This window comes from Dromaius novaehollandiae, chromosome 18 (assembly GCF_036370855.1).
Source record: "Dromaius novaehollandiae isolate bDroNov1 chromosome 18, bDroNov1.hap1, whole genome shotgun sequence".
Taxonomy (NCBI): domain Eukaryota; kingdom Metazoa; phylum Chordata; class Aves; order Casuariiformes; family Dromaiidae; genus Dromaius; species Dromaius novaehollandiae.
Genome location: NC_088115.1, coordinates 6,323,976 through 6,343,939, shown reverse-complemented (window position 1 = coordinate 6,343,939; position 19,964 = coordinate 6,323,976). Strand labels below are relative to the sequence as shown.

General features: G+C 53.2%; 1 protein-coding gene across 16 annotated transcripts in view; it reads right to left on the bottom strand.

Moving 5' to 3' along the window:
- Positions 1 to 1,358: 1,358 nt before the first annotated feature.
- Positions 1,359 to 19,964, bottom strand: part of MYOCD (myocardin) — a 281,336-nt gene continuing 262,730 nt past the window's right edge. For 13 of the 16 annotated variants that reach the window (XM_026120545.2, XM_064522505.1, XM_064522508.1 and 10 more), the window contains 9 exons: positions 18,520 to 18,681; positions 13,931 to 14,106; positions 11,743 to 11,868; positions 10,946 to 11,214; positions 10,449 to 10,602; positions 8,216 to 9,169; positions 5,825 to 5,938; positions 4,692 to 4,749; positions 1,359 to 4,028 (listed from right to left, as the gene is read on the bottom strand). In XM_026120545.2, the coding sequence (XP_025976330.1) occupies positions 3,460 to 4,028; positions 4,692 to 4,749; positions 5,825 to 5,938; positions 8,216 to 9,169; positions 10,449 to 10,602; positions 10,946 to 11,214; positions 11,743 to 11,868; positions 13,931 to 14,106; positions 18,520 to 18,681 (2,582 nt within the window). In that variant the 3' untranslated portion in view covers positions 1,359 to 3,459. The remainder of the gene's footprint in view (positions 4,029 to 4,691; positions 4,750 to 5,824; positions 5,939 to 8,215; positions 9,170 to 10,448; positions 10,603 to 10,945; positions 11,215 to 11,742; positions 11,869 to 13,930; positions 14,107 to 18,519; positions 18,682 to 19,964) is intronic. The other 3 variants (XM_064522499.1, XM_064522496.1, XM_064522495.1) reach the window with 3 other exon arrangements.

Sequence of the window (19,964 nt, the reverse complement as noted above, 5' to 3'; positions counted from 1 at the left end):
AATAGCTAAAGGGAGGGTGTAGAGAGGATGGGGCCATACTATTTTCAGTGGTGCCCAGTGACAGGACAGGCAACAGGCACAAACTGAAACACAGGCAGTTCCATCTGAACATGAGGAAAAACTTCTTTACTGTGAAGGTAACAGAGCACTGGAACAGGTTGCCCAGAGAGGCTGTGGAGTCTCCTTCTCTGGAGATATTCAAAATCTGCCTGGACACGATCATGGGCAATGTGCTCTAGGTGACTGTGCTTGAGTTGGGGGGGGGGGGGGGGCGGCGGTGGACTAGATGATCTCCAGAGGTCCCTTCCAACCTCAACCATTCTGTGATTCTGTGATTTTTTTTTTTTTTTTCCAGATTCACTTCTGCGATGTCTCAGGATCATTTCACCTTTTAAGTCCATCTTTCAACACACAGGCACTACCTTCCCTCAAATAGATGTGCAAATGTTCTAAGAACCCTTTTTAATCAAAGGAATAATGTGATGAATCTGGAAACCTACAGTACCGGGTACTGGGGAGAAGGACTCAGGATTTCCCCCATGGTGGGCAAAGCCCTTGCTTTGCCTTAGGCACTAAGATGCTGAGATATTTCTGTTTACTCAGGAAGATCAGACAGACCCAGGTGAAGGTTTTCAGAAGTTGCATATGCAACTTCATGAGCAGCTTTTACTTTTCACCGTCAGCCTACTGAAATGACAGTAATGAGAACAAAAAGACTTTGAGCAGATAACATACAGTGACAGCAAATGAGTGCAGACACTAGGAGAATCTCACCAAAAATAAACCATGCCTCCACTCTGTGGCTGAAAATGTGTCCCCCTTCCCTCTGCTTCCTTGGCAAGACCAGTCACATGCAAAGCTTTGCTAGATCTTGGCCCTTGAAGGACAGAAGGAAACCAAAGCACCCAGCAAAGCTTTCCAGCCTGCCTCTGACATTCCCTGCAGGCAAAGGGAGGTCCAGCTCCGGGCAGGGCCCTGCCGTGAGCCCCCAGATGTGCCCTGCGGCCAGCAGGCCTACCGCAGCCGGGAGCTCGGCTGCTGGAAAATGTAAAGGCGTTTGGGCAACGGTCCAGAGTGCTGACCGCTTCCTTTGAAAGGGATGCTGACCCGAAGAGCACGATTTGTAAAAGAACAAAGTGAAACCAAAGCCAACGGAAGAAAAAGTCTTTAGAAACAGGAGACTCCAGCTAGCTTGTTTAGAAATCTTCCAGGAAAAACTGTTGCTTTGAAAGAAAGACTTATGCTCTTGCAAGGACTGTAACTGCCTCAGGGAATGGAGTTAAAACCAAATGACTGCAGTTGGAATGGCTGTTGCTATTGCAGCTGAATGAAATCAAACAGCGAATTGTAAGCAGACGGAGTGGCAAGACAAAGGGGTTTTTAATAATGAAGGTGTTGCTGGTAACATAGGTAAAGCAATGTGCTTGCTTACAAGTTTGAAGCTGACAGCATCCCTTTAAATAAGGAAATACATTTGTTGAAAGGAGAAAATTATCTGGAAAGCCCTGTACAGTTACGCAGTGTAGCAGCTAACACTACTCTGAATCAAGTGCTATTAATATTCTCCATGAAATGGCTCTAAAAATCTTTCACTTACAAAAAGAAATTCCTTAAAAAAAAAAAACGCAACCTGTGATTATCTATCCTAGCAGTGCACTGTGACCATTTGTACAATAGAAAAGTGGTGCTTTAAATAGTGACTTAAAAGCTACTGCCATGTTCTTTATACAGCATGCAACAACGCCATGAACTGGAGACACAGCAAGGGCTGCAGAGCTCCTTCGACAGCTCCAGCAGCCCTTCGAGTGGAGCATCCCGCAGGAGCTGCTGGCCAGACTGCCTGCAGACCCCTCGTGCTGGACCTCCTCCCCAGCTGCTGCATCTCCAATGTGCTGTCCTTCCAGTAACACAAATATTAAATACACTCAGTCTGTAAATAGTTTAACAATCTTTGTCAGCAACAATATTTACTTTGGCAAAACCAGAATTGCAAAGAAGTAGATGTGTCCGTCAAACAGTCTGCAGCAAGTTCTTTGGTGGAAGCCAAGAAGTGAAGCAAAGGCTCCTTCTCACTAGAGCCTGAGGAAGTATATTGCACAGAGACTCATAGGAGAAATGCTGGTGACTTCAAACTGAAGGCATCACTGTAGGAGAGCATCCATCTCTGTGGGCTTCAGAAGAACAAGCTCCTCTAGGCTCAGTGATTCACAGCTGTTCTCTGGATGGTCTTGCTCTGAGCTGAGTGAACAGTGATGCCGGCGTATATTCAGAAAAGGGGAGAATCTATTGGGGAACAAGGTAGAATGGGGGGAAGGAAGAAGGAATGGGTGCAAAGGAGTGGAGACTACAAAAGCAGATGCTCATACAAAACTGTGGCCACACACCGACCTGCTCGACCCTGTCCCACTTACAGGTAGCTGAGCTGATACTTCTGGCTCCCCTGGCTCCCAGGTCATGCAGGGTGGTAACAATCCATTGTTCCTTCCAGCCACATAGAGGACGCTCCCTACCAAACTTTGTGGTATTTTCCATATGACTTGCTCCTGAACTTGGGCCAAAACACATTACACATCTCTTTATCTGTACCACGCTAGTGGGGACATGGCAGCTCCATCTGAACGCCATTCCCTTCGACACCTGCATCCGCAGCCTGAGCAGCTGCCTACAGCATCCAGAACTCTCTGTTTCAAGGTCACAGGCTTCAGCCTGATTCAGTTCAGACTGCAGCTGGGACTGCTCTCTGGCTTCCATCCCACTGGGAAGTGTGCGCACATTCCTAAGTGCCACCATGAACATGACAGGCTCCATCTCTCACCCACCTGGAGCACAACTATGCAGGGACTAGGGCAATGTGGCTTTGAGGCCTTTTGGACAGAAGGCAGGAAGCAAGGAAAGGTGAGTCTGGCACAGAGAAGTGTGCTTGTTGCCCTGGGCTGGGCAGAGTGATTGGCCCTCCCCGCCCCTGCACCTCCTGGTCTCAGCATGGCTAGGACGTGCCTTCCAATATTGCCTAAAGGGCTAGTGGGGCAGGAGGGGAGTAGGGAATGGGGTAGCAATGGGCCATCCTCTGGATGATTTCTGCTGCTTCCCAGGTGAGTTCTCCTCACCCCACAGTTTTGTCATGAGCTGCTCCAGTTCTCATGGGAGTGACTCCTAAAACTGGCGGAAAAAAGACGGAAGAAACAAAATGGAAGTTCTAGAAAATTATCAGTCTAGAATAGTGTTTTTAAAGGCACTGGTATCGTCTGTGGTGATGTGTAGATGGAGGAAAATCAAAGTACCAGAGCTATTGCGCTGTCAATTTGCAGTACCTGGAAATTGGAACAAGTTTATATGCTGGGAAAATGACTCCAGTTTCTCCTGAATGTGACATGTTAGCCCTGTGGGTTCTCTGGTGTGACGGAAACACTGTGCTGGCTGCTGTGGGCATACCGTGTCCTGCTTCCACCACCCTCCCTTTCACCACTGCTGCAGGTGAAGGTCCATGCTGGTGTTTAGATTAAGATCAGTAACATCTAAGAAATCAATGTTGAAGATGCTGGGACCTGCAGGTGTAAGAGAGCCAAAGCCCGTGGCGGAGCTAGGGGGGGTTAGATCCAGCCATTCCATTGTCTCCCATGGAGATTCAGTGAAACTCATTTGTAAACCAGAGCCGTCAGCAGGGGAAGGGGAGAGCTGGGTTTCCATGGGTGAGAGAGGAGTCTGTAAAATCTCCTGGGAGGTGAGCAGTTCATCTGTGGCTTTGCCAGAGAACCCCTCTATCATCCCTTCGAAGTGGGACTCTTCTCCTCCCATCTTCAGCAGGGCAATTTCTCCAGCTCTCCCTAGCGGGCTGTGAGCGTTCAGTAAGACTTCGAGGTGAGTGTCGCTGCTGCCTGGACAGTGCTCAAACGAGAGCTGGGCTGAGGAGACCTGTTCAAATGGGGCAGATGACTTTGGGAGTGAAGTGCTGGAGTTCCCTGTAGACACTGTTATCTGAGGTACTTTCTGGAGGCAGGAACGATCTTCCTTGGCGTTGGCTGGCATTTCTGTTCAACAAACAAAAGGTGGTTGAGGTGCTCAGGCAGTGCTCATCACTGCTGGGCACAGAGGCACTGCCAAAGCCCCTGAGCTGCACACGCGGACCGGGCATGCCTACGGAGACCCGCTCCCCAGTCAATCCCTCTCGTGCTGCTCGCCCTGTGGGAAGCCCGACACATTCCCTTTTTCTGGCCTCTTGACTTCCCCGGGTTTGGACCCCGTCCCCAGGGCATGAGCACTGGCAGCTGTTCACGTGGGGACGGGCATGGTTTGGGTCGTGTATAGGAGAGGGCCCTGGCAGCATTTCGCACAGGGGAGGGCACTGGCAGCACTGAGAATGGCAGAAGACACTGGGGAAGAACACGGTGGCTCTGCATGGGGAGGGCACTGCCTCGCGGCTTTTTCTCTGAGCAGTTGGCATAGGCAGTACGCCCAAGCCCAGACCCCTCCACTGAGTCAGTGCGTGTGCAGGCGTGGGCCTCGGCAGGCTTCCTCACAGCAACTCTGCGCTTTTGGACTTGATCTCAGCAGCTCCTGGCCTAGGGATGCCAAATGAAAGCTGTACTCAATTCGGGCATTTCCACTGGGGCACACAGACAGCTGCTGGGCCCCATGGACCTAAGCTCACTTGGAGGGGAAGCGCTGGAGGGGAACAGAGAAGCAGTGCGTACCTCCACTCTCAATCAGCACGTCCAGGAGTTCGTCCATCTGCTGACTTCGTGTCATCTGCTGCAGCAAACGGCAAAGAGGAGAGTAGAGGGCGTTAGGAGGAAGGTCCCTCTGGCCATCAGCCAGGCGGGTGGCTCTAGAGCTCACGAATGGCTTCCTCCCATGCATGGAAGATGTCATGCCAACACAGGGCCAGCAGGGGCGTTCAGACGAGCACCACAGGGCCCTGGGACAAGGGAGGTGGATGGGCAGAGCACTGCGCTGCGTGCTCCCCCTCCCTGCAGCTGGCTCTGTGCTCTTGTGCAGGATCCAGCCACCTCAGACTGCCTCTTCCCAGAGCAATTGCACACAGAATTTCTGGACTTGGCACCCAACTTTGGCACGTGCCTGCCTGCACTCCCTGCAGCTCACTGGGGGCAATGCAGTGGCATCATCCTGTTCCTGACCTGAGATTGGAAGGACTTTCCACAGTCCTCCCTGCCAGCTAAGGTAAGCCAATCTTTGTCACTGCCAATGGCATCACTCCACTCTCCTAAAGGCACCATCACAACTGGCACTGAAGCTGTTGACAGACTTTCACTAGAAGTAAGGGGTTCATGGGTAATGGAGACAATCCTTCCCATGGGAACAGCACTCCAGGATAAGGCTAAGGGAGGCAGATGGCACGGAGCAGGGCACTTTGCTCCTGGGCTGAAGAGAGGTGAAGTTTCCCAGTGACTAGCCATTTGGGATGCCCAAGGGTGTGTTTCTCATATAGCATCCCAAAGAGGAGCACCCCAAAGTCTCTGGACATTTGTGTGGGATGTCAGGCCCCTAGGGTGGGCTGGCAGCTTTCACTAGCAGCGAAGACACCGCAAATATCATACATGGCATAGTATCTGACTGCTTTGTGGAGACTGTATTTAGCAACTAACACTTCAAGGAAAGCCCGTCCCGGGAGATTTTACGGACTCAGATTTTACTGCTCACCTCCCAGGTGATTTTACGGACTCCCCTCTCACCCATGGAAAGAGGCCTGTCCTATCCAGAGACCACATAATGGGCTGTAACTCCTGCAGCTGATGGTTATGCTAACTGTAAAAGAACACCCTGCAGAGCCCTAGACCTATAGAAAAAAAAAAAATCATGCAGTTACCTGCTTCACTGCATCCTCATAGGGTGGAGGCTGCTTTACCTCTGAGAGGGCTGGGCTTGACTTACAAAAACTTGGGGATGGAATAGAAAACTTTTGACCTGCCTGCGTAGCCATCTGCGTGGGGGAAATATAGGGAAATGGAATCAATGCACAGGGAAAAGATTACGCTCCTTTTGGCACTGTCAAAGGCCCAGGTCTCTTTCACCCCAATTGAAACCAGAGTGACTCAAAAGAAATGAATGTTGTTATAGGTCAAATTAGATCAAACAGGGCATGTGCCAGGCCTCTGGGCAGGAGACAGGTAGGTAAACTAGTGCCTTTAGGTCAGTTCTGAGGAAACTAGTGAGGTCCAGGGACGGGCTGACCTCTGGTCATTGTCTGAGATCTGGCCATAGACGTGATCCCTCAGAGCAGACTGGTGCTCAGTTCAGCTGTGAACGTGCAGAGAAAGCTGGAGAGCAAAACCCCCCTGGTGACAGTCAGCTGCACCTTGCCAGGAATGTGATGCTCCCCCAGCTGCAAACTGCTGCCCAGCTCCTTTCACTGAAGGAGGGGGCCTGAACCCCCACAGCAGTGAACCTCACCCCGGGGAGCCCCTCACGGGCAGCTGAGAAAAGTCCAGGATGGCTCGTGTCGCAGCCAGGATGAGCTGCAGGACAGAGAGAGCCAATCCCCTATGCATGTCCCTTTCACTCTGGCAATGAGGAATGACCTAGAGGACCCCTTGAAGCATTGCTGGTCGCACTTGGTGCCCTCTGATTGCAGCCCAGTTCTTCAGAGCTGCCTCACTGCCTCTCTCAGTATATTGCCCCCACAGCACAGCACCCCACTGTCCAGCCCACTGATAGTATTGTGCCCAACTACCAATCTCATCTATACCACTGTACCTTGAATAGCTTAGAGGCAACAGTGCATCCCACCTTCTATCTCACCCCCATGGCACTGTACTCCACTGTCCAGCACACCACTGCACACTGCTCAGCATCCTGATTGTGGGAATGCATTTATGCCTTTCATGAACTGTCCTGCTTGAGTGTTGGGTGTTTTTGCTGTGTGCTGTGCAGCTATTGTGTATTCAGTGCACACTTGTTGCACATCCGCTACGAATGCAGTGGGCGTGCTCTGTGACTGCACCACATGCCTTGCACCGCTGTGAGTGCAGTGTGCTTTTACACATTGTATGACGGGTTCTCCTGCTGCCTGAGAAACTCTGGTAGGATGAATACATGGTGTTGGGAGGAAATGGGGCTTCAGACAGCGGCACTTTGTGCTGCTCATCCTGTGGCTGCTTTTGCATATCTGCCAGATGCGTCCCCTCCCAGTTTTCACACCAGTCCAGTCGGCTGAGTGAGGAGTGGTGGACACTGAAGGGACAACTCTCTGCTGCTAAATCAGTGGCCTGTGGCGGTGCCACAAGCTCTCCCACAACTGCACATCTCAATGGCAAGTCTGCTCTGTCTTCTCAAGAAAAGGCTTCCCGAAGGACTGGGGTAATTGTGCTCCTTCAATCCAGTGGTCAAAAACCCTCTAACACTGTGGGGAGCAGCAATGGTTCAGCAAGATGCTGAAAAGCACTATACCACTGTGCCAGGGCTCCCCCAGGGGCACATGGAGCTGTGCCAGGACTCTATGGGGCTGAGGGAGTTATGCCAGGGCTTTCCCAGGGTGGGGGCAGCTGTGCCAGGACCTCTCCCTGAGAGGAGAGGGAGCTGGGCTAGGACTCTTTTGGGCAGAGGGAGCTAAGCCAGCTCTCCCCAGGACAGAAGGAGCTGTGTCAGATTCCTCCAGGGCAAAGGTAGCTGTGCCAGGGCTTCCCCAGAGCAGAAAGAGCTGTGCCAGTGCTCACCCAGGGGCAGGGAGAGCTGTGCCAGGACCCCCTGGGAAGAAGGAGCTTTGCCAGGGCTCCCCCAAGGGCACAGGGAGCTGTGCCAATGCTTGCCCAGGGCAGGGAGAGTTGTGCTAGGATCCCCTGGGGAAGAGGGAGCTATGCCAAGGCTCCTCCGGGGCAGGAGCTGTGCCAGGGCTCCATGAGGCCTAAGGAGATGTGCCACAGCCCCTTCAGAGCAAAAGAAGCTGTGCCACGGCTCTGTGGGGCAGAAGGAGCTGTGTTGTGGCTTCCCCCAGGGCAATTGGCTGTGGTGGCAGCAGGGTTTCCCGGGAGATGCCCTGGAGAGGACCCTGCGGTGCCATCAACTTTCAACCCATTCTCCACCTCAGCTACTCTCTACCTTTCCAGGTAGCCCCGGATGCTCCCCCAAACCTCTGGATGCCCATCCTGAATGCCAGCAGTATCAGTCTGATAGGAAAACTCAGAGAGGCAGGTTTGACTAAATGCCCATGAACACAACCACATTCACCACCGAGATGCCAGCTGAGACACTCTCCACTTACCGATGCTGTGCGAAGGCAATTGTTGGTCTGCGGGGACCCGCTGCGCCCTTCTGCCTGTGAGCTGGGGGACACTGAGAGGAGATAGTGGCTGTTAGGGGATGGCGGCAGGCTGATGTGCTGCGGGCTTTTTGCAGCCCCGAGCGGAGAGTGCTGGGGGGAGCACTGCGGGCTAAGGAATGTTGAGGAGGTGATGGTGCTCTGGCCTGCAGGCTCCAAGCAGTGGCTATTTACAATGTGAGGCAGCTGCGGCACCCCACAGTTACTTAACTTATCCGAGCTGTTGGCTTGGCCTTTCAAGGCAGTTTGTTTGGATGCAAATGGGCAGCTGGACACTGTGTTTTCTTGCTTGATGGGAACCCCAAAGAAATGCTGAGTGGACTGTTGTTTCTCCTCAAGGCCACTGCTTCTCTTCCGTTTCTGAAGCTGCATCCGTAGCTCTTCAACCTGCCTCTGCTCTTGCTGCAGCTTCCACGTCAGTTCATTGATGACCTTCTGCTTCTCCACCAGCATCTTGTCTTTTTCTGTGTCAATCCCTTCCAGCTCCAGCTGGATGCTCCCTCCATTCATGCTGCTCATGAGGCTTTCTTCAGTACTGCCATGAACCGGTGATGGCTGCAGACCGAACTGAGGAGAAGACATGGGCCCATCATTGAACGTGTCTGGCAAAGAGCCGCTCACAGAGAGGTCAGAGGAGGCTGGGGAGATGGGTGGGGTGGAGCTGGTGCTGCCAAAGTGGTAGAAGCCATTCGATAACATGCTGGTGGAGGACTGCGACTGGTAACTTGACAAGGTGCTCGTTGGAGTGACTGGGAAGGTGACAGTTGTTATCTCACTGAAGTTTGGTACTGCGCTGTTGCTGCACTCTTGGAAGGGCCGCAGCCGTTCCATTAATGCAGTTTTTGTACCGGATACGGGCAGGCCTCTTATTCGCAGCTGCTGTCTCAGTTCTGACACCTAGAAGGAAAGTCACCGATAATCATTCCTCATGTCTCCCCTCAGAGGCGAGCCCTCAGGTTGCTACCTGAGACTTCTAACAAGGACTCTCAGATCACAGGGGTTTCCAGCCTCCTGCTTTAAAGCTCTGAGTCCACAGAGGCTCACTGTCTCACCTGCAGTTGCCAGAGCCACTGTGCACAGCACTGAGTGCCGCACATCCTTCAGGACCCTGAGCTTTCCTAACAGGAAAACCACATTTCTTCCTCCAGCAATTGTGACTGCTCTTCATGAGCGAGCAGCAGTCCTTGGGCCACAGAGGTAACCCATGACTCACTTTCTAGCAGTTTCAATGAAAGCCAAGGAACTTTATACAGTCCAGGAACTAGCTGATGGTGTCTTAGCTCAGAAAACATAAGCACATACCTGTGGAGCCAAAAACTCCAGGTTGAGGCATTTGTATCAGGTTCAGAAATCTTAGCCAGGGCATCACCATGGCCAAGCTCATGTTATTTCTACCTCATCTTATTTGCTCTGTTTAATAATGAGTATTTCGCACAGGCCTCTGCTCCTAAAAGGGCACACCTTTGGCCTTCCTCATGGCTGAGGCTCAATTAACAAAGTGCAAAAGAATTGTCAACATGAATGAGTCTTCCTTGTGCCCTGCCTCTCCTGCCTATATGAAAGATTTAGATAGTATCCAGCTCAGCGCTCATAGCTACAGAGTCCAGGGATCTCTGCTTGTGCAGAAAGCTGAGCTGGCCTCGCTGCTGCTGGCAGAGCAGCTGAAGCAGCATGGACTTAGCATGGGCTTACAACAGCCACGGAGAAGCTGAGTTATTTGGTGAGTGTCTAGGCCGTGCTGATCTCCTAGCTTCTGGCTGGTCTGCTAGAAGCATCCATGATGGCCATCATAAAACTAGAGCAGGTATGGAACCATGAACTGCAGGTGCAGCAGCACAGATCTTCCATTAGTCCTCAGCCTCAGGCCCTGGCCTGCAGCCATCTCAAGAGTTACACTTTAGGATTTGCTGATATCTGCCTTGGAGCAATGTACCCATGCAACACCTGCAGAGCAGCAATCCCACATTTTCAATTAACATTGCACTGACTGATTCTTGACCCAGTGTGACTGTACTCCTGGATCTGCATGCAGCGCAGTGGCTCTGGTTTGCTGATCTGTGACACACAATCGTTCCCAGCCAGCTCAGCCTGCAGCATCACACTGCATGCTTAGGAGATAGCAAGGCACATTCAGGCTGTAAGACTCTGCTCTTGTGGTGATAAAGTTTGCACTCACTTTCAGATCATCCAGGTTAGATGGCAGAGGACCTGGCTTGACAGATGAGACACAAGTCTGGCCTGAAAAGGTGGTTTTCACAGGAGAAAGAGGGGTGTTGTTGACAGAAGTTGATGAAGAGTTTGAACTTTTGACCATCTGCTCATTTGATTGCCTGAAACAAGAAAGAAAATGTGATGTAACTTGTCTGCCCCCTGAGGTCTCTGTACCCAGTGCCATATACCACCTCTCTGCTCCCTTGAGCCTACCATCTCCTGTATGAGACCTGAAGGACTGCCAAACCCAGGAAGAACCAGCTTGGACTGTGAGGAGATCATTGGGGACCTACCAGCAGGTCACAGGTGTCCCAGCCAGAACCCAAAGCCAGACAGCTTTACAAGAAACTATACTGTGTTCCCAGGCCTTCATGTTTCACTTGCATGTGTCTGTCCCCCTTGCACTGGCACAAATGGGCATGGAAGTGGACTAAAGCCTGCTATTGGCACATTGCCACTCACTTTAGTTGGGCTTGGTGCATCCCTGGGTAGCTGAAGTGCTGCTGCTGCTGCTGCTGTTGTTGCTGCTGCTGCTGCTGGCTGAGGATCTGGAGCTGCAGGAAGAGCTGCTGCTGCTGGAGGAGTCTGGCATATGCAGAGTCCATGGGTGGAGGGGACTTCTCTGCCTTTTGGTCTGGAGGGATGTACTGGTGATATTTCAACTTCTTCACCTTGGGCTTGGTGTCCTTGGGCTTTTTGTGACGATTTTTGCTATCGCTGGATGATTTGGACTGTTGGTCCAAGAAGAAAAGGAATTAGCGAGGAGAACAGCTCTCATTACTCCCTTGGAAACTCAGAGGCCTGGGACAGAGCGAGGGCAGAGCCCTACAGGCACCCTGACAGTCCAGCTCCAAGCACAGCTGAGCCTGCACTTGGGGAGACTCCCCCAGGGCAACATCTCATCCCAGCTGGATGGAGACCACAAGAGATGAAGAATGATGCGCCTTGCTTTAAGTGTATTTCCCCACTGCCTTGTGTCTCCCTCTGCTTCCAGCCCCAGGGGATGTTTTCAGTGCAGGACCTGAGCTATCATCTCTCATAGGGTGCAATGCTATACCTTTATACAATTACAAAATGAGGTCAACTTGCAGCACCTGATGGTGGGGTTCGTCTCCCTACTTTATTCCAGGCTTTAAAGGCCCAACCTCCAAAACTCCCAGTCATGTGAGGTGTGGCGTGCTGGTAGTTTAGGCTTGTACTTCAGCCATGTACCCAGGGCTTGTTCCCCTTCTCAAAGATCCGGGACCTAGAGACGTTACCTTCACCACAGAGGGCATGGGGAGCGGTGGGCTGTCTTGCCCTGGTGCCTGCTTGGGGCTGTCGCACTGGCTGCTCTGCCCTGAGGCCGGGTCGGTCGCATTGCTGTCAGCGCCGTGGGGGTGATCCTGGAACGGGGAGGTGAGTTGCGGTATGTGAGAAGGGACATGGACAGGCGCGGGGGCAGGCCAGCCTGGGCCCCCTCTCACAGCCACGCTCCCCTCCCAGCCTTGCACACGGTCTCTGCAGAGCCAGGGTCTCTCTGGCCCCTGCCTCCCCTCTGGCAGCCACAGGGGGCTGAGCAGCGGCAGCGCTGGCCACAGCGTAAGGGGCAGATCTGCAGAGCTGCACATCGGGTGGGGGCCAAGAGCGGACGGGCACTGTGAACACGCTGTCCTCTCCAAGAGGCGGTCTCAGGTGGGGCCTGGCCACCAGCAGCCCAGGGCACAGTGTGCTTATCTTGCACTCGCAGGCAATGGTGCACTCATGCCTGCAGCTCTTCCAGACCCCCGGGTGTCCCACCTGACCCCTGCTGCAGAGATCCCTTTGCAAAAAGCAAAAGAGAGCAAGCTCAGAAATGGTGTGCAATCCTGCTTCTGGGGGAAAGGACTGCCCGGGCACCCCGGCTCACCGCAACCTGTAACTCACTGGAAGTGGCTGTTTTCCTGAATGGAGCACCCGGCATGCCATTCCCCCTCCCAAGTCTAGCCCAGTTCCCCCAGTCCACACCAGTGCCCCTAATCGCATATCCCCATTCCCCCAGCCCATCTCAGTCCCTTAAATCTATCGCAGTGCTCCAGTTCATCCCAGGTCTCCCCCAGGTCACTCCAGCCCCCCCAGTATCCCCCCAGTCCATCCCAGTTCCCTCCAGGTCACCCCAGCCCCCCCAGTATCCCCCAGTCCATTCCAGTCCCCCCCCCCGGTCATCCCACCCCCCTCCCCAGTATCCCCCAGTTCCCCCCAGACCCCCCTCCCGGCTGCCGGCGGCGGCGGCGGCTGCAGCGCCCGCGCGGGTCGGCAGGGGCCGCCGCGGGGCCCTTCATGGCGGCCTCGCCGCGCCAGCGGCGCCGGGGACGTGCGGGGGTCGGGCCGCGTCTGGGGCCGGGCGGCGGTTGGGGCCGGGCCTGGCCCTGCGGCGGGGACCAGGCCCTGCGGCTGGGGCTGGGCGGCCGTTGGGGCCGGGCCGGGCCGGGCCGGGCCCTGCGGCGGACTGCGCCGGCTCTGCGCCCCTCGCCGCCCCACGGCGTCTCGGAGGACCGTCGGGAAGCGCGGCCCGGGGGCGGCGGCGGGGGGAGCCCTGCCCCGTGCCTGCCCGCCGCCGCCGGGCCCCGCCGCGTAGCGAGGCGGCCGGGGAGCGGCGCCCTGGCCCGGCTCTCCCCGCCGCCCGCCTGCCCTCGCCGGCCCCCGCGCCGGCCCTCGCACCCTGTTGGGAGCTGCGAGCTCCGCTGTGTTCAAAAGCAAAGAGCAGATATTCGGAAGCTGCGGAGGCTTCCTGGGCTAGGGTGGGCGCCGAGGCTTGTGAAAATAAGCGTTCTTGGACGGCTGAGTGCCAAGCGCAGAGGGTTGTAGAAGTATTTGCATCCTGGAGCGCTGGGGACTTGCAGTGGGGGCAGCAGAAGCGGTTCCTGACAGGGAACGGCCCAGCCGAAGCCGCCTGCAGCAGACCCTGTCCTCAGCCCTCGGCTGAAGGCAGGGCTAGGCCCTGCACGGCGCAGTCACAGCCGCAGCCGCTCAGGAAATAGGTCAGAATGCTGTGAAACTGGGTTAGGCGTTTGCCAGCAGAGGGGCCGCTGGTTCTGGGCGTGCTGCAGCGTGGCGCTGATGCCGAAGGTAGCTACCACACCGTGCAGTTTCTGTCTTTGTGCCTCCCAGGACCTGCTCTGCCTCTCTGAGGGTGTAAACCTGTCTGGGTGGTGAGGGAGGGGTAGAAAGCACATCTCCACCCAGCCTCCAGGATGCGAAGAGCCCCTCCAAGCCCCCAAGTGAAGCACATGTCCCAAGGAGGTTGGGGACTGGGCTGCCCTGGAGATAGGGGGTAATGAGGCCCCAACGGGGCTCAGAGGTGACTTTGCTTGGGCTGGGGGCTCCTGCCTCTGTGTCCTTGCATGTCATCGCTCCGTGGAACAGGAGGAATGGGCTTCCCCAAGCCACCTGAGACCTGCCATGCCTTGGCAGGCTGGCTTCACTTACCTGGGGTGTTCCCGAGGTGGCAGAGGAAGCTGGCTCTGAGGGTTTGGTGCCTGCTGATGATTCTGTGGAGCCCTGGGAGTCCTCGCTTCTGGCCTGCTCCGGGGACAGGCCATCATTGCTGCTGTCCTCCTCAAATGCAAATGCATCGGATGACTTGGAGAAGTTCACCTGGGTACCTAACAGGCAAGACAAAGATGATGGAGACCCATCAGATACATTTCCAGCTGTACCTGTCTGCTAGCATTCCCCAGTGGCATGACAGTGTCTGCCTGTCCCTTCCTCCTGGCTGCAGGGCTCAGCTACCCTGGCTGAAGAGGCGTTGGGTCTCGCTGTCAGAAATGAGCCCATTGGGAGTTGGCCTGTCCCCAAAAAAGGGTGAGATGGTCAGAAGGCAGCATGGAGAGTGCTCAGATCACAGGGAAACCACAGACCACTCTGTGGGCTAGGCCTTGAGGACCAGTTCTGTTTCTCATGTGTTCAACTTTTCTGTATCTTGCTGTGGGATGAGGGCTTGGCGCTCAGAGGGTTCAAATGCCACAGCCCAAGCCAGACCATGCATAGGAGACGGCATCAGCAGGGTGTGACAGGGAAGGAACATCACATGGCGTGCCCCCATGGCTGAACGAGCTAAGCCAGTGGGAGAAAGGAGGAGGCATCACCTCCTGGCCCTTGCTCTGGAGCATTTAACTCAGGAAATGGAGAAAAAAGGGGTCTGAGGTGCTTGGCCTATAGGGATAGGAGACATTTCTCAGACACATCAGGGTGGTGCAGGAGCAGCTCTGCTGTCGTGTCCTGCGAGACAGAAATGGAGAGAGTGGCAGTAGAATGGATCCTCCCATCAGCAGAGCATCCCAATCACAAACCCCACCACTCATGGGAACGGAACCTGTTCTTAGCAGAAGAACTGAGGTTTAAATCCATGTGGAGAGTGGCCCATTCTTTCATGGCAGAGGAGACAATGCCTGGGTGGACCTGGCTGCAGCTAAACGGAGGCTTCCAGGTCCTGTGTCTGTCAACAAGCTTCACCCCCATGAAATGTTTCAAATCACTACCATCACTTCCTAACTACCAGTAAGGCCTGCCCCAGGCATTGCTTCTCCCCTCTGCAAGGCTCCCAGCACGGTATCTCCTAGTCAGATGGCAAGAGCTCTTGACCCCAGGCTTGTACTGATAAATAAAGTGCTGAAAAAGAAAAGTTCATGTGAGCTTTCAGAGGGCTGCAGGTGGGGGTGGAGGAAGGAGCAGCGTGGCTATGCTTATAATCTCCTCATGCTCACATCTGGCGTTTGTCAGGCAACTTGGCACTCTGATAGCAAGGTGACAAACGGGGAAATAGGAAGGGCCTGGGGACAAGCTTCCACCCATTTGTGCTGCTGGCCTAGCAATGTGCACCTTCTCACTGACACGTACCCTTGCGCTCTGACCTCTGCCCCTATCTGAGAGATAAAAGGTTATCTCTGCTCGCTCTGGCTTGTGGTTCCAGGGTGGCACCATGAGGAATCAGGAAGCCCTGGCTCCCCTCCCCATGCCCACTCTGTGAGCTGCTACCTAGCCACCTTCAGCTAGGCCCTTATGGATGGTAAGCTCACCTCTCACAGGGTTATGTTGTGAAGAGATCCTAGAGAGCCAACAGTTACTGGTATCCAAGCACATCATGGCTTTGCATCCCTCTTGGCCACGCCTGACCCCATCCCGAGCTCTGCAGGTGTCATCAGTGCCAGCCCAGCACTAGCCTCCTCAGGGACTCTGGTGTTCAGGAGTACCTGCTCTGTCTGCTTGGTAGGGAAACCCAAATGGCCCAATAACACTCTCCCCATGGCAGCTCTGGGGCATGCAAGCATGGGAATATGAGAGTAACTGTGTCCTGTAGAAATCTCTCCTCCTAGTTGCCAAGGCCTGGGGTTTCTCAGAGATGCCCAGGTATAGGGCCTGCCTCCTCTCTCCTACAGTTGCTGTCAGATGTAATACTGAGGTTGGGCTTCCCCTGAGGAAATGTAAAGCTGTATGGCCCTTGCTGGGAGTGGTCTCCCACCTGGTAGAAGCTGACTTCTCCCATGTCCGAAGAAAAGTGAGAACATCCTCTCTTGTGCATAATCACACCGGGCAAGGAGGACTTGTGGGCCTGTGACGCTCCCAAGGGCAGAAGAAGGTGTTATCCAGCACAGAGGAGCTTTAGGAAGCACAGTGCCAATTCTCAGCCTCTGGCACTTCGGCTCTGTGTGCCTCATCTCTGAAGGAGCTGTGTTGAGTCCTAACTCTGCCACCATGAGAGTCCAGGCCCAGTGAACTGGCATTTAAGAGGAATGTGATCAGAGAGAAGACGCACCAAAGCAGGGAGCCCAAGGGACCTTCAGGACACAGTGGCAGCCCAGAGCATGTCAGGAATGCGCTGCGTCCTGCTTCTTGATACCAGGGGCCTGTGTAGAGTGGGGAATGCTGGCCTTATCTGTCCTGCTCTCATCCAGCCCGGGGCTGACCATATTGTTTCATGATCCCATGTCTCTGCTGTAATCTTAGGCAGAATAGTGTTTGCTCGGGGCTGTTTCTAATGCACTGGGTATTGTCCTCTCAAGCATCTTGGACAAAGTGATGACAAGGACCTGGTAAAAAAGGGTTCTTATATCACTGCTCAGCTATGCAGGGCACTGGCGGCCTCCTGTCACTAGGACGTTAGGGCTTTCCGTTGGGGTCTGGCACTTTCTGCTCACCCTGCCGGAGGTGATTAGAGGAACATGTCAACTGAACTTTCCACTGTATAAACAGTTGGGATTCCAAACTTAAAGTAAAATGGTTTTAAACCCTGTCATCTTTCTGGTATTGCAAAAACAAAAGGCTTAAAGTTCAGAAGTGCCTGTGCTCATCTCTGCTCCACGTTCAACTCGCCGCCCCAAACCGTGAGTGCCACAAAGTGCCTCTCGCTGAGAAAATCAGCTCATCCTTCAGCTTGAGACTTTCTACTGCAGAAAACTGAGGTTTGAGATTGTGTTCCTGGTACAGGTGCACTCCTCGTGGCACCCAGCAGTACAAAATAGCTGCACCCCAATAGTTTCACCCAAAATGGGATGGAACTGGCTTATAGGACACATTTTTTGCTAGGAATGTATTAGAAGGCCATTGTGAAAGAGAGAAATTTCAAAATTGAGCAAATCTTTTTAAGCCAGACTTTTTGTTTTTAACAATTTTGTCCTGTAAATCTCTATTTATCACAAGCTCCTGGCAAGGCAGCTGGACAGAAACTCTGTTCAAACTTCAAACACACTTGCCCAGCCTCCAAGCCTCAGCTGCAGTGGATAAAGTCTTGCTCAAACTGCCTCAAATGTTTATAAAGAGGGATTTTTTTAATGTTTTTTTCACTCTTCTCTCCTTCAGTAAGTGGCTGAGGAGATTTTGCTTGAACTCTCCTTAAAAATTCCGCTTCAGGCCGAGTCCTGGAACATTTCACCTTCAAAGGCAAAAGCTGCGAAACAGTGAGCACAGAGTGGCTCAAGAACCAGACTAAAGAAACCGCTGTATGTACTCTGCGTGCACTTCGCAGCAGGAAAACGAAGAGCAGGAACAATTGCGGGACAAGAAAGAGGGGTATCTGAGCCTGGAATATTTCATGTCATATACACTCGTTTCTGAGATGAAATGCAAGTCAAAGTGCTTCCTGTTTCAATTCCTATTTTCTGCATCACTCTAATAGTTCAAAGAGTGCCTCCTGTTCCAGAGCCCTGCCACTGTCCTCAGCTTGTTCCGAGTCCCAAAGGACACTCAGTGTCTAATTATGCCAATGGAAATAATTCAGTGAAGTTAGGAACCAGGAGCAACTGAGTAAGGAGCTCTCAGGGAGCAGAGCAGTTCTCAGTGCCTGATCTGAGTCCCAAGAACCGATTTGAACATGCTGAGGTGGGCACAGGCTTCAAAAATGTGGGCTGCTGTGCTGACACTGCAGGATCCTGCTGGCTTTTTCACTTCTTTCTCTGCTTTTGGATCTCCCTATCTCAGCACTGGGCCCTGGGGGGGATCTGAGTCACCTTTTTGCTTTGCGTCAGCTCCTGCACTGGCCTCCCTGCAGCAGCATGGAGGAAATAACTGCAGGAGATTCTACCTCCCTCCATAAGCTGGCACATAGTTGATGGAGAAAACTGAGCTAAACCAACTAAATGATTGGCAGGGCACAAACGGGAGAATTCAGGCCTGCCCAACAACCACACATGGGCATTCAAGCCTGCTCCCATGTGAGATACTAGAGGGATTGTCTTTTCTCCAGCAATACTGTCTATGTGCTCAAAACCTTGGGGAGGGAAGGGGTGTAAGAAAGGAGGCATTCCCTCTGAGATGTGGCTGAAAAATTGTGCACGTGTCCATGGTCATTGCTCTGAGAAGATGAGGGCTCCCTTTTCATAGGCCCGGATAAGATAACACAGGCTTTGCTGGAGTGGGCTGCTTACTGTGGAAACAATACAATCTAAGTAACATGCAGCTGTCGCTCTTAACTTTACGTTGGCCACTTCCTGCAGTCTCTGCTCTACGTCCTCAGAACTCTGCCAGCCCGTGCCCCGTGCTGTACACTCTCACAGCACATAACACATGTTTACTTCCACTACCTTTTATGGCCTCTTTCACAGCTGAGTCGACAGGAATAATATTCTTCTCCACCAGCTCCAAAGGACCTGGCCTGAGGGCAATCTTTTCATTGAGATCATCTGCCAGTCGGGCTCTTTTCAGCTTCATTTGAGTAGATTGAATGGACCCTTCTGCAGCTGAGTCTAGAAGGCCAAATGGAAAGCATAAGTTCAGGACCAGGGGCATCTGTAAACACAGTTCTTGGAGAGAATGTGCTTCCCCTTTAGAACAGCCTTTCTGGATTACAGCCAAAAACCAAGCATAGCTCAGTGAGGAGAACATCAAGAGATGTTCTGAGGCTGAGAGGCAGGACACTGGACTGGGTGGGGCAGGTGGGGTTTGGGATGTGGGCCCTCCTCTGAGCCTTAGGTCAAGCTTCTCCATTCCTAAGTAATTTTTCTAGCCCAGTCTTGCGAACTCAGCCTGCAGCTAGAGCATCCTTCCTAAGGCCCAGTAATGATCTGCAATGGAAACTTCATTAACAAGCTGTGACTAACAGGAGAGCTGAAAGGGATTTCAGCTCCTGCCTGCCAGGAGACCATTGGCCTGGTGGGCTAATGCAAATGGATGCCTACTTCTGGGGAACCAAACAGTTGGAGAAAAGAACCATTAATAGTGTTTGACAACTTCAGTAAATTTAGTGAAAGAGAAAAAGCTCGGTCTTCAGGAGTGGAACATTTGGGAAGGAGAGTGATTACCGTGTTCCAAGACCCTTGGGATAAAAATGAGCAAGTGGAGAAAAGCATAACAAAGGCAGCTAGATCTGGAAGCTGCAGCCAGACAAACCCGAATGAGAAATGTCAGTTATTCAGTGACGACAGAAGGGTGTCCAGTTGCTACAGAATGTGGTGATTTCCCAGTCAAAGATGTGCGACTCCTCTGGTGACACCTCCCTGCATAGTGGTGGAGCAGGATCCTAGACTAGACCAGATCCATACTCTTGGGGGTCTAAAGTAAGGAGGGATGCATCTAGGCAGTGCTGTCTTCAAAGGCTGGACACCCTTCTGGAAGAGATACTGTAGGCAGACACAAGCTACTGGGATTGATACCAGGAACAAGTGCTCTGCAGGAGGTAAGGTTGGCTGATGTAGAGTCCCTCCTGGCCTCAGACTCTATGGAACAGTGAACCCACATGAGCTCCTTGGCATGGACAATGACAGAAGGTGTATCTGGAAGACATTTAGATGATGAAAAGTGTCTCAGCTCGTCAGTTTTAGTTACGTCCAACTCCTGTTATGAACCAGATGGATACTGAAGTCTATGCTACTCCAGGGCACACCCCCATGTGAGAAGGAGCACAATACAGAGATGTGTGAGTAGCAGCCAGGCCAAGAAGAGTGTGCGGGGCAGCATAGACAGCCTGCTAAAGGCTCTGCAGCAATGTGCATCTGGGTAGTCTATGCACCACCTCTTCAGCTGTGTCTCA